The sequence below is a fragment of the Molossus molossus genome, unplaced genomic scaffold (genome assembly GCF_014108415.1).
Source record: "Molossus molossus isolate mMolMol1 unplaced genomic scaffold, mMolMol1.p scaffold_m16_p_21, whole genome shotgun sequence".
NCBI classification, from domain to species: Eukaryota; Metazoa; Chordata; class Mammalia; order Chiroptera; family Molossidae; genus Molossus; species Molossus molossus.
This window is the reverse complement of record NW_023425357.1, coordinates 3844212-3856099: the sequence shown is the minus strand read 5'-3', so window position 1 is coordinate 3856099 and position 11888 is coordinate 3844212. Positions and strand designations below refer to the sequence as shown.

Here is an 11888-nt window from a genome sequence, read left to right as displayed (position 1 = left end):
CGACTTACTTTTCTGTTCCCCTAAGACTAAGCTCCATGAGCAGCGGGGCTGTCTCACTCCCGGCTCTACGTCGCCGTGTGGAGCAGTTCCTTGTGCTGCTCAATAAACGAATGAGGCACAGCTGAGGGAGGGCGACTGTCCCCAGAGGTGGCCAGGACCACCGTGATCTCTACCCAGATCTTTTTTTTTTTTCTTTGTCTGCAAAATCCAAAGAAGGCAAAAGTGAGTGGAATCCTGTCACGATGGACAACCGAGCTGTTTCTCCTCAGGCAAGTCCCTCAACCGCGACTCGAGGCTCCTCGCTCTCCGCGTTCCTTCCCCCAGATTTGTGGCCAGAGTTCCAAAGGCCAGGCTGGCTTCTGCCTAAGCTTCGGGGCGACGTTTTTCTGACAGGACGCACGACGCCCTCCTCCTTCAGGGAATCCACGGAGCACCTCCCGGAAGCAGCTGTGCGTGCGCGAAGCCCCCTCCGGAGGGCTTTTCACAGAGCGGTAGCCGGCTGAGGTCTACAGAGGGTGGAGGTAACGTCTCCGACGTCGTACCCGACTCAGAGGACAGCTGGCTGGACTTGAGTCTCCACCCAGGGGCGGAGACAGGGCCCCATCCCTCGGGTGGTCGGTGTTCCGAGTCCCCGTCACGTAGCGAAACACTCGCACCAGCTCAGCAAACTGCGCTCTGCTGCAGCCTCTCCGCGCTGCAGCTTTTCCGCCCGCCGACGCCTCTTCTGATTGGTGCAGCGTGCGCCGTGCGCGATGACGTCACGGGCGGCGGCATGGCTATAAAAGCGCGGCGGGGGCGCGTGCGCGCCTCTTTCTCAGTTATCCGGGGTTGCGCTTAGGTGAGGTTTGTTTAGCGTGCTTTCCAGTCCGGGCGTGGGGTGTAAGGCTGCGCGGGCCTTCCGAATTTGGATAAAGAAGGTGAAGAGGTTGAGGGGGGGTGAGATGAGAGTGGTTGGACAGGACGGCGACACGATTGCGGAGTAATTTCGGTCACGGTAGCGCTAGGGACGGCTCTCGCGAGATCTCTGGGCGCCGCGGGATTCTAGCGTAGTTGTCTTACCGCGCAGGCGCCGCTCGCGTTCCTCACGCTCGAGTTTTCTCTCCTGCGCAGGCGTAGACAGGCGAGCGCAGCCAATATGCCGGTGGCCCGGAGCTGGGTTTGTCGGAAGACATACGTGACCCCACGGAGACCCTTCGAGAAATCCCGCCTCGACCAAGAGCTGAAACTGATCGGTGAGGGGCCAAACGCAGGGTTTCGGCTTCCGGGGTCGAGGGAGGGTTAGCGCGTGGGTGAGGCCGGCCACGTGCTCGGTGCGTCCTCTTCCCCAAGATCAGAACTGTTTAAGATTTTTCTGTGTCTCGAATTAGTTAATCCAGCTTTTGCACTGGTCCGTGGGGACAGATCGTTCACCTGTCAACTCGCGCCACCCCCACTTTTATTTATTTCTGCAGGAGAGTATGGGCTCCGGAACAAACGTGAGGTCTGGAGGGTCAAATTTACCCTGGCCAAGATCCGCAAGGCTGCCCGGGAGCTGCTGACGCTGGACGAGAAAGACCAACGGCGCCTGTTTGAAGGTGTGTATGGGAGGCCACAGGAAACAAGTGAAGCCAGCCTTTTAGCTTGACGTGTAATGGGAGTCGTGGGGTAGGAAAAGTGGGTCTGGATCCAAATCCGGCATGTTCCTTATGTGGTGATCTTGTTTTACTTAATCATTGGGGCTTAATTGGCTTTTGATTAGAACTAATAATGCCATTCCTACCTGGGGCGCCTGGCTATAGCTGTATATCGTGTAACAGAATGGTTCTGCAGGTGGTGGGACTAGACAGTGAAATTTCTGAGATGTCAGATGGTGATTGCAGGGAGGTGACTTGGCTGTGTGCATTTGCCTGCTTTAGTGAGGTGGTCAAGGACAGTTTAGGTGACATTTAGCAAAGACCTGAACAGGAGAGCTTGTGGTGTCACAGGGATGAACATTTAGACTCTTGCTTAAGGGTCTTAATTTTCTACTTTGAGCTGGGAAGTTAATGGAAGGTTGACACAATCACACTCAAATTTTAATAGTGTCTCTGAGATTGTAAGATGTTAGTAATATTAAAATAGCTGATATTTTTAAGGATTGGCTAAGTGTACCTTTTCCTAAGGTCTTCGTTTATGTTAAATAAGGCACAGAAACCTTGAACAAATGGTGGAGCCCTCCCTTTGACTGTCTCTTGAAAGTTCCAGAATCCCCTCCCCCGTGGACATTGGTATTGGGTGGGCCTTTATCCCAGAGGTAGGGAGCCGGGCACAGTTGGTTTTGAAATCAGAACTCAGAGCTAGTCACAGTGAAACTCATTTAAATCTGTGCTTAGATGACAGTCATGGGGGCAGAAATGATGGGTAGGTATCCAGGGAATGTGGTTTTTCAGAGCAGAAATGGAAGTTGCAAGGGGAAGTCGGTATCTTCCCTTTTAGTGAACAAAGCCATTTAGCCACAGGAGAGTGGGGAGGCGGGGCCTGGGAGTTCTACCACTGGAGGTGTTCCTATTCAGAGTCTCATCTGTTAAAAAGACTAACTTACCAGCAGCCAACATTTGGGTGTAAACTCCATCTGCACAGCAGCTTAAGGACAGGTATTATATCTGTTCTCAGATCAGAAACTAAGGCACTTCAGTGCCATATTGACAAAGGCCCCTTTGGCACTGAATTGCCCACAAAGTTAGCCAGCTCTCCCTGGGCTTGAGGAAGTGCCTGGTAAGTGTGGGTTTGTTGTTCTGGATTTTGCTTGAGTTTTGTTTTTGCTATAATGAAAGATTCTAAGAGCTACTTCCTAAAAAGTGAAACTAATCCTTTCTAAGGATAAAAGTTTTGGGCTTTGCTTCAGTGTCAAGGTGCTAATTAGCTCTGAGCCTCTGGTGAAATGGGCAGGGCTTTCTTAACTCCAGAATATTAGCTCTTATCCCCATGTTTTGTCACAGGAATCATAGTTGGGTAACAGCAGCCCTAGTCTTGGAGGTGAATGCTAAGCCCCTTTACAAGGAATTGTCTAGTTTTTCCTTCCTGACAACTCTGAGGCAGGCCCTTCTTTCCCAGATGAGAACACATCTGTGCAGTCACCCGCCCTCCTTGGTGAGAGGGATGTAGCCGTAGGAATGCGCCTTACAGTTGTGTGAGGGTCACATGAGTTACTTGATAGCTGGTACCTTGAGTCCTATGCAGAATTAGCTGGTAGTTCACCAATGACCCATCAGCATGATCAGCATGACATGGAGCTGCTGAGGTGGAGGACTTGAAACCATCAAGTGTGAGGTCAGTTTGAACCCTGGCTTGTGCTTCCTTCCTCCCCTCGCCAGGCAATGCCCTACTGCGGCGCCTGGTCCGCATCGGGGTGCTGGATGAGGGCAAGATGAAGCTGGATTATATCCTGGGCCTGAAGATTGAGGATTTCTTGGAGAGGCGCCTGCAGACACAGGTCTTCAAGCTGGGTTTGGCCAAGTCCATCCACCATGCTCGGGTGCTGATCCGCCAGCGTCACATCAGGTACTACCTTTGCCAGGCTCCCCAAGTTGTCCTCTTCATCCCCTCCCCCATTGCTTCTGAAGGTTCTCACTAAGCCTGCTGTCCCTGTTTCCTGTGCAGCCCTTGGAGGTGACAAAGGTGTGCGCTCACCTTGAGGGTGCAGATTGACCCCTACAAACAGCCTGTGGGGGGCTTGGGGCCATCTCACCCCCCATAGTCCAGCGCAAGGGTCACTGCGGCTTGAGCCGTACACCTTGCGAAGGCCTCTGCCAGGCATGCAGGCACCTGGACAGGTAACAGCTCTGGTGTCCCCCAGTTGAGAAGTCATTGGGCCTCAACTGACTTGGGTGGGTTCCGCTATCTCCGGGGCCCACTTGTGAGGTCATTCCAGACCCTATTCTAGTTGGATTCTTGCACCGTGGGCATTAACTTGGCAAATTGACCACAGTCCAGGGTCTGATGTGGTGCAGATGCTGGCCCAGGGTGGCAGCTGGTGCACTGAAGTGACCAGTCAGGATCAGTGGGTCTTTATCTGGGTATTGGTTGCCCTTCCTATAAATTGGCACTTTTCAAGGGGAGCTGTGCAGTACGTGGGCAGGATGCTTGTGCACTCAATTGCTGCCTCAGCCCTCTGCTACCCCTGCAGCTTACAGGCTAGAGCCTCAGTCACATTTCTTGTTGGAAGTGACTTCATAGAACCTAGTCTTGGGCTGTTGCTTCTGGGACAGTCTAGCTGCAGGATAATGAAGCTCAGCGTTTGGCACAGTTCAGAGGATTTGAAAGTCAGATTTTGGATTTATACGCTGCCACCTCACTTCGTTCTTTTGTGGTCTTGTTGGTTACTTCTGAGCCTTCCTCCCCTCTGAGATGAGAGAAGCTTGTCTCAGAAAGTGTCTGTAGGGATTAAATGGACGCCGGAGGCCATGGGGTTAGGAGGCCCTGCCAGTTTAGCTGTATGAGTGCAGTTGTAGCGCTGACCCTGTCATCTGCAAGGCACGGGTGAGAGGAGAGGGGTGTCTTGTCCATGTTGGGGTCCTACTTCCCCCCTTGACCTGCTGTCCTCCCTCTAGGGTCCGCAAGCAGGTGGTGAACATCCCCTCCTTCATTGTCCGTCTGGACTCCCAGAAGCACATCGACTTCTCCCTCCGCTCCCCGTACGGGGGTGGCCGCCCGGGCCGCGTGAAGAGGAAGAACGCGAAGAAGGGCCAGGGCGGGGCTGGAGCCGGCGATGATGAGGAGGAAGATTAGGCCCCCTTATCCCCCCTGGACTGGCTGAGTATCTAGTTTTCCAGTCAGATAATAAAACAGATCAACACTTTGCAACTGGTCTCTATTGCTGTGCCTCTTTTCCTCCGCGCTCTGAACATGGCAGCCGGTGTAGCAGGAAGCAGCACAGGCTGGGTTCCTCACCAGGTTGCCTGGAGCTAGTTCACACACCTGTCGTGTTGCTCCTGCACAGAGGGGGCCTGGGTAGCCTGGTTTGGTCAGAGCCTTGTGGGCTTTTTTTTGTTTTGTTTTTAGAAGTTTCGTGTAAAATAGAATTCAACATCAGTATACACGGCAAAGTCATCACCCCTGAAAGTCTAGTTACTATTCATTAAAAAATTGGGAATGCCTCATGATTCCGCATGTCACTCTCGCTCAGGGGCCTGCTGATCTGTCTGTCTACTTTCAGTATGTGAAGCTGAAGGCATCAGAATCTTGTGACTGTAGGTGGGGGTCCTTGTCCTAGGGTGGGGTCTGCACTAGTGGACAGAAGACTCACACCAACATCACAGAGGGAAACCAAGGCTGTTAGGGGGAAGGTCCTTGAGTTAAAACCTGGTGTTAACTTGACTGGCAAGCAAATCATTTTAATTTCAGTGAAGTTAAAAGAGGCATTCTGAACAAAACCGGACGAGACAGAAGTTCTGAAAGCTGAACTTTCTAGGCAGAGGAAGCAAGTGGAGGTCCCATCTCCAGCCCTTTTACCCTGGTCCCTGGCAAGAAGTCAGAGTAAGATGGGTGGGAGCTGAGAGCTGATCTGGTTTGGTCCACCTCAGGTTGCTGGCTAGTTTTAATTGGCAGCGGTGGACATGATCTACAGGCTCATCTCAAAGCTTGTTACCAGATGGTTGATGGGCAGATTCCCAGTTCTGTGTCATGATTTAAAGTGGGGCATGGGTTAGTGGCCTGTGGAAAGGCACCCCTCCCCCTGTACTTGGGAGTATGAAGACATGGGGAGCAGGCTTCCCTTTCTTTGCTGAGAAGCTGCATCAGGCCCGGTAGAAAGGGGCTGGGTCTCAGGAAATGAGAATCGGAATTGAGCAACCCTTCAGTGTTGCAGCCACCTTGTGCCCTGTGGTTGGTCCCTGTGTGGGGACTTGGGCTCTGAGGCAGTGGCTGGGCAGTAGTCTTCCCTAGCCCGAGGTTGCCACTTGCACAATCAAGGCCTTGATGGCAATCCCATGGGGTCCTTGCAGTTTGCCGGGTCACTTTGGTGGGGACTGGAGATCACCTGTGGAACGATGCAGGTCCTGGGAGCAGTCAACTTCCCAAAGTCCTGGAGCTGCTGGGGGCATGTCATGTCCTCAGGCTGGTGGGGGCTACTAGCTGAGTGTCCAAGGGGGCAGCTCCTGTGCCTTCCAGGGTCCCTGCAGACCCCCTCCCTAGAGGGTGGGGTCTAGGTTCTTGGGCTGGTGGATGGCCAGAGCAGCGTACGTGCTGGGCTCATTTGTGGGCTCTGATGGGGAGGAAGAGGGTGCACTTGTCTCTCGTCTGAGGCTCAAGTGGTTGAGTTGGGCGTAGGTCACGTCCTGTGGGTCTTCAGGTGCTGCAGCCTGCAGTGGGGGAGAATGAAGACGCGTAGTTAGGGTGGGGGAAGCCTGAGGCCAGGGAGGAACGGACACAGTTCTGGGGGGCCTTCCTTGTCAGGGCTCTGATGGAGATGGTGAAGGGGTGGTCTTGGTTCTAGCCTTGCTGTCAGTCATCGTATCTTTGGGGGTCTAGGGAAGGAAGGATGTGAGGTTGAGAGGTTGGAGGTGTGAGTTGTGTTGGGGAGATAGGAATTGGATGTGGAGCATCACCATGGAGGGACAGTCAGAACCACTGCTCCCCTCGAGGGAGTGCTGTCCGCTTGCTAGGATGGGCGAATACACAGCCTGTCGTCCATCACCTGTGTGGTCCTTGGGCCAGAAGAGAGACAATGGCTTGGATTTCAGCCATTTGTGTCAGGCTCAGACCGCTCAGCCCTGACCTTCAGCCCCTCCGTGTCCACATGAGCCCTCAGCTCCAAGGGGCCACGGAGGAGGGCAAGGGGAGGGTGGTGTTGAGCGGCCCAGAGCGGTGTGCCTCTGGAAGCCAGGGGCTGCCCAGGGCTGAGTGGTGCGAGGCGGACGTGTCCACTGGATTTAGTGTGTGGACAAGGAGGTGTGGATGCCCTGCGCAGGACCAGATGGAGCTCACCTGAGTCTCCAGCTGTCTGTCCTCCTGAGGCCGTGTGTCTTCCACGACAGCATCTGGTGGGGACAGAACAAGGCCTTCTCATCTCTTGCCAAGATTCCCTGAGACCTCACCTGGCAGAGGCCCAGAGAGGGTCAGTGACATGGCCAAGGTCACACAGTATCATCCTTGCGCTGTCTCACCTTCAAGCCCAGAACCATTTCCAACCAACCCTCCGTCTCCACAGCCCACCCACACCCATGTTCTCTGGGCCCGTCTCCCCCGCCGCCCCCTTACACAAGTTCTCTTCCTGGACTTCAGTAGCTGGGCTGGAGCTGGGGGAGGAGACAGAGCGTTAGGGGGCTGAGAGGGGGTGGGACAGGTGGGACTCGGTGTCTTTGGGACAGGGCTCACCTCTTCTGCAGGCCTCTGTCCTTGGGTTCCGACGCTGCAGCCACTGTGGGAAGGTGGGGTCAGCTTCCAGCCCACCCTAAAGCCCTCCCCTGGGACTACACCGAGATCTGCAGAGGACCCAACAACTGAAAAGATCAAAGATCAAAATCGCCTCCCACCTCCACACGGAATGAAGAGAGAGCAGTTCTGCATGATAAAAAACAAAAGTTGCCTATGTTTTGAAACTTCATGAGGTTGAAAAAGCCAAAAGAATACGAAAATGCTTACACGTTTAATCTCTTCAGATCGTTCCCCTGTTGGGAAACGCTTGAGGAGGTTTTTCTTCGTTGACCTTCCCATCTATTTGGTTTCCCTCTGACCTTCTGTGACCCAGGTCACCCCATTCCCTACTCACCTGACATCCTGCCTTTGCCCTGACGCCGGTGTCGGAGGAAGAGGAAGAGGAGAAAGAGCAGCAGGACGAGGGCCACCGAGACCCCGATCAGGACGTACAGGTACCACGGGAGACCTTGGACATGAATGACGTCATGAATGAGCCAATGATGCTATTTAAAGAGCACCTACTGTGTGCGAGGCAGGTGCTGGGGTCTCTCATTCATCCCTCGCACCTCACACAGTCATGCACCAGGGATTGTGCCCCAGCGCCCATGTCACTGAGGCTCAGAGGTTAGTCACCTGTCCCTGTGCAGAGACGTGTCACCAAACCCAATCACCACCCCTCTCCAGCCCAGCCCAGATCCACCTCCCACTCTGCAGACTGACACCCAACCCACCGCAGTGGGACCTGTGTGCACATGGAGTGTGTGTGCCTGGGCGGTCACTTTGGGGGCTGTGGCGTTCCACAGCCCAGGACCCTAGGACTCGGGAGGAACAGATTGTGTAAAATCCCATGGAGGGGAAGGGGCAGAGCTGGGACTCGAACCAGGGGAGTGGCTTCCTGACTTCACTGGGGGTTCCTTGGAAGGTTTATGAAGAGAGCTCAGACACCGCCCTTGTCCCCACCACACACACACAGTCACGCACACTCAGTGTCCAGCAGGTCTTTGGAGGAATTGGTTCCGGTGAGAAGACGCAATTGGTCTCAGGCCGTCATCCAAGAAGTGGCTGAACCAAGACCAGCAGTAACCCTCCCACCACCACCTCCGCACAGACCCTCACTTACCCTCCTGTGGGTCAGACTCCATGCTGGGGGGCCAATCACCAGAACTTCCTGGGGATGAAAATGGGGATGAGGGGTGGAAGCTTCCTCCTCCCCACTTCAGCCTGGCTGCCCCTCCCCAGGGTGGGGGCACAGAATCTCGCTCTGCCATGACCACTCCACCTGTCACCTGCCAGCCTCAGAGTCCTGGAGCCCTGTGGGTCCCCAGTATGTCGGCCAGGCCCCTGGGAGACCAGCCATGCCCCAGCAGGGGGTCTTGTCCTCTCTGGGCCCAAGGCCTCTGCTAGTCCCCACTCTTGTCTTGGTCTCTCAGGGTGTGGACTCAGGACTGGAGACGGAAGGGGGTCGGGGTGGGTGCCTCTGGCCTTTTCTCCTTTTGGTCAGTCTGAGTCTCTCCAGCCTCCCTCTGCCCACCGGGAACATGTCTGGGCCTCGGGATGGGGGTGACGATGAGGCAGGGGTGGGAGTTGCTCTGGTTTTTCCCATCCCTCTGGGAGGTGAGGTCCTCTCTGGCTGCCCCTCCTGTGACCCCCTCACTGCTATTGCAGCCCATGGTGGCCTGTGATCTGGGTCCTGAACTGACCATGAGGACGCAAGGGGCAGGGCTGGGGGTCCTCACCTGAGACCAGGAGATCCAGGGGGTCACTGGGGTGTGACAGCAGGTAGGGGGAGGCACTGTGTGAACCATAGCACCTGTAGGTGCCGTTGTGGGCTGAGGTCACAGGACCAAAGGTTAAGTTGGCCTGAGAGGGTGCAGTCATCTTCTGCACAGGAAGGTGCTGGGGGGGATCCAGAGACCCCTCCCTGTGCAGGTGGAAGGTGTCAAACCAGATCTCAGATCCACACTGCAGGGTCACGTTCGCTCCCCAGGGCACTGAGGGGCCCGGCAGGATGGAGAGGGAGGGTTTCCTGTACATTCCTGGGGAGGGGAAGGTGTGATGTGTACAGAGCTGCCCCCTCCCACATACCCTTGACCCTGAGCTGAGGGATCATGTCCTTCCCCAGGGACGCTGTCTGTGATCCTTCTCAGCTCTTCTCAGTGTCCCCGGGTGGGTGTCTCTATGTCTGAGCCCCTCACTCCGCCTTCCTCACTCCCTCCCTCTGCACCTCTGCCCCTTCTCAGCCTCTGCCCCAGGACCCTCTCCTGGACCTCAGCATCACCAGGGGACCCTGTCCCCAGCGCCCTGAGCAGACAGTCAGGACAGGGGCAGGGCTGGGCTCCTCACCTGTGACCAGGATGTCCAGGGGGGCGCTGGGGGCCGACCACGCATAGGAGAGTCTGTGTCCACTGTAGCATCTGTACCGGCCCCCATGGGTGTGGTCCACATGGCCCAGGGGGAAGTTGGGGCTGTGCTGCCCGACAAGGCGCTGGGGGTGTGTGAGCCCCTGGTCCTTGGTCAGAGCGAATCTGTCAAAGCCAGCCTCTGAGCCACACTGCAGGGTCAGGCTATCTCCAGGCAGCACCAGGGAGCCCGGCTGGGCCGAGAGGGAGGGCTCCCTGTGCACACCTGGGAGAAGGGGACATGGCATCAAGGGACTCATACCCCATTGCCCATTGGGGCTGCAGGGAGAGTCCTGTCCTGTCCCTCCCTAAACCTCCCGCCTGAGGTTCTGTCCTCCAGAGGCCAGTGTCACTGACCCCCTGACCCCAGGGCTCCACTGGGCATTACTTAGGTCAGTCATTTTGGGCCCAGAAAACAGATGGGTTTGCACAGGGTCTGTCCCCTCACCTGTGACCTCGAGACGCAGAGGGTCACTGGGGTGTGACCACAGATTGGGGTAGGATCTGGGGGAACCATAGCATCTGTAGGTCCCCCCGTGGGAGGAGTTCACGGGGCCCACAGGGAAGGTGGCCTGGGCATAGGTCCTTCCAGCATTGGACCTTGATTGCGGTTCCTTGTGTCGGGGCGGGTCAGCTCCTCCCTCCTTCAGCAGATGGAAAGTGCCCGATGTGTCCTGTGAGCTACACACGAGGGACACGCTCCCTCCTGAGGCCACCACAGGGCTTGGCTGGGCTGAGAGGGAGGGTGCTCTGTCCACTCCTGGGGGAGAAGGGGGATCCGTGTTAAAGGGACCATCATCCACATGTTCCCAGTGTGGACTGTGGGGTGAGGTCCCCCTGAGCCCACTCTTCCTTTTGTTTTTGTTTTGTTTTTTTTATCCTCACCCGAGGATATTTTCCATTTTTTGTACAGATAGAGTGGGAGGGAGAGAGAGGAAGGGAGAGAGAGAGAGAGAAACATCGACGTGAAGGGACACATCGAGTGGCTGCCACCCGCACGACCAACCAGGGCGGGGACAAACCGCAACCGAAGTACGCGCCCCTAGTGGGAACCGAACCCGGGTCTCTCCGGACTGCAGGCCGACGCTCCAACCGCTGAGCCAAACTGGCCAGGGCCCACTCTTCCTTTTGTAGTGTGAGGGGAGCCACACTGGGGAGGGCACCCAGGTTTCCCCTACCTGTCACCACCAGGAGCAGGGGGTCACTCCGCTGTGAGAGTCTGTTCCTGATGTAATACGCACACCTGTAGAGCCCTGCATGCTGTTGTCTGACGGGTTCAATGAGGAAACCGGTCTTGTTGCTGAACTCCTGTAGGATCTTCGTATCCAAGGGCTCAGAGCCCCTCTCTTTATATAGAATGTAGGCAGTAGCGTGTAGAGACCCCTGACACCAGAGGGTCACAGGACTTCCTCTGGTGACCATGGGGCCTGGCTCCGCCCAGATGGAGGGTTTGGGGACAACTTCTGGAAAGGAATCAGACACAAAATGTCAGGGGAGCCCTTCTCCCTCTGTGTTTCCCCAGCTGTCACTCCAAGGCCCCTCCCAGGTTGGTCACCATGATTCCAAACCCCGTATCTCCCCCAGCTGCCCTGGGAAGACGGGGTGGTCATTGTGCTGAAGCAGGAGGTCTGGGGGAGCACTCACCTGCCTGTACCTGGTCCCATGGGCCCCGACACAGCCCTGGAAGAGAGTTCCTGTGAGAACCATCCCAAACCACACGTAGAAGCTCCAGGCCTGGTCTGGGCCCCTGAGCTCTGGGGGGCAGACCTGGGGCTGAGCACACCTCTCCTCCCCCAAAGTCCTGGCCCCAGGAAGTGTCCTGAGTCCTGGGGTTTCTCTGCAGCAGCATCTGGGAGGGCAGGGGGCTCCATCAGTTTGCATTTCCCCAGAGCTCACAGAGGCAGAGAAGGGCAGTGAGGGTCGCGGTCATGGTGCTTCCTCCCATGGTCCTCAGTGTGCAAAAGACGAGTAAAATTCACAGATCTTGAGAGACAGACGGATGCATGGGATGTGACAGGGTCCAGGCTTTGTGTGACATGTCATGGGTTCCTCATCAATGGCCTCACAGGAAGGGAAGTAGCCCCTCCCTGAAGGATGTGCCAGAGGACACAGCTG

General features: G+C 56.0%; 2 protein-coding genes across 3 annotated transcripts; one reads left to right on the top strand and one right to left on the bottom strand.

The window, feature by feature from the left end:
* The first annotated feature begins 761 nt into the window (after nt 1-761).
* Nucleotides 762-4821, top strand: RPS9 (ribosomal protein S9). Of its 2 annotated transcripts, none has more exons than XM_036275712.1 (5): nt 762-838; nt 1111-1232; nt 1452-1574; nt 3333-3519; nt 4569-4821. In XM_036275712.1, the coding sequence occupies exons 2-5, from the start codon at nt 1136-1138 to the stop codon at nt 4744-4746; spliced, it is 585 nt and encodes a 194-aa protein (XP_036131605.1). In that variant the 5' UTR covers nt 762-838; nt 1111-1135; the 3' UTR covers nt 4747-4821. The 2 variants fall into 2 exon arrangements, with proteins under 2 accessions (XP_036131605.1, XP_036131606.1); XM_036275713.1 differs by lacking the exon at nt 762-838 and adding an exon at nt 843-917.
* Nucleotides 4822-5338: 517 nt separating this feature from the next.
* Nucleotides 5339-11751, bottom strand: LOC118639345 (leukocyte immunoglobulin-like receptor subfamily A member 3). The gene is made up of 10 exons (XM_036275716.1): nt 11418-11751; nt 10952-11236; nt 10222-10533; nt 9718-9999; nt 9111-9410; nt 7727-7840; nt 7333-7375; nt 7216-7253; nt 6943-6995; nt 5339-6317 (listed from the first exon to the last, which is right to left on the bottom strand). The coding sequence occupies exons 1-10, from the start codon at nt 11620-11622 to the stop codon at nt 6147-6149; spliced, it is 1803 nt and encodes a 600-aa protein (XP_036131609.1). The 5' UTR covers nt 11623-11751; the 3' UTR covers nt 5339-6146.
* Between the last annotated feature and the right edge of the window lie 137 nt (nt 11752-11888).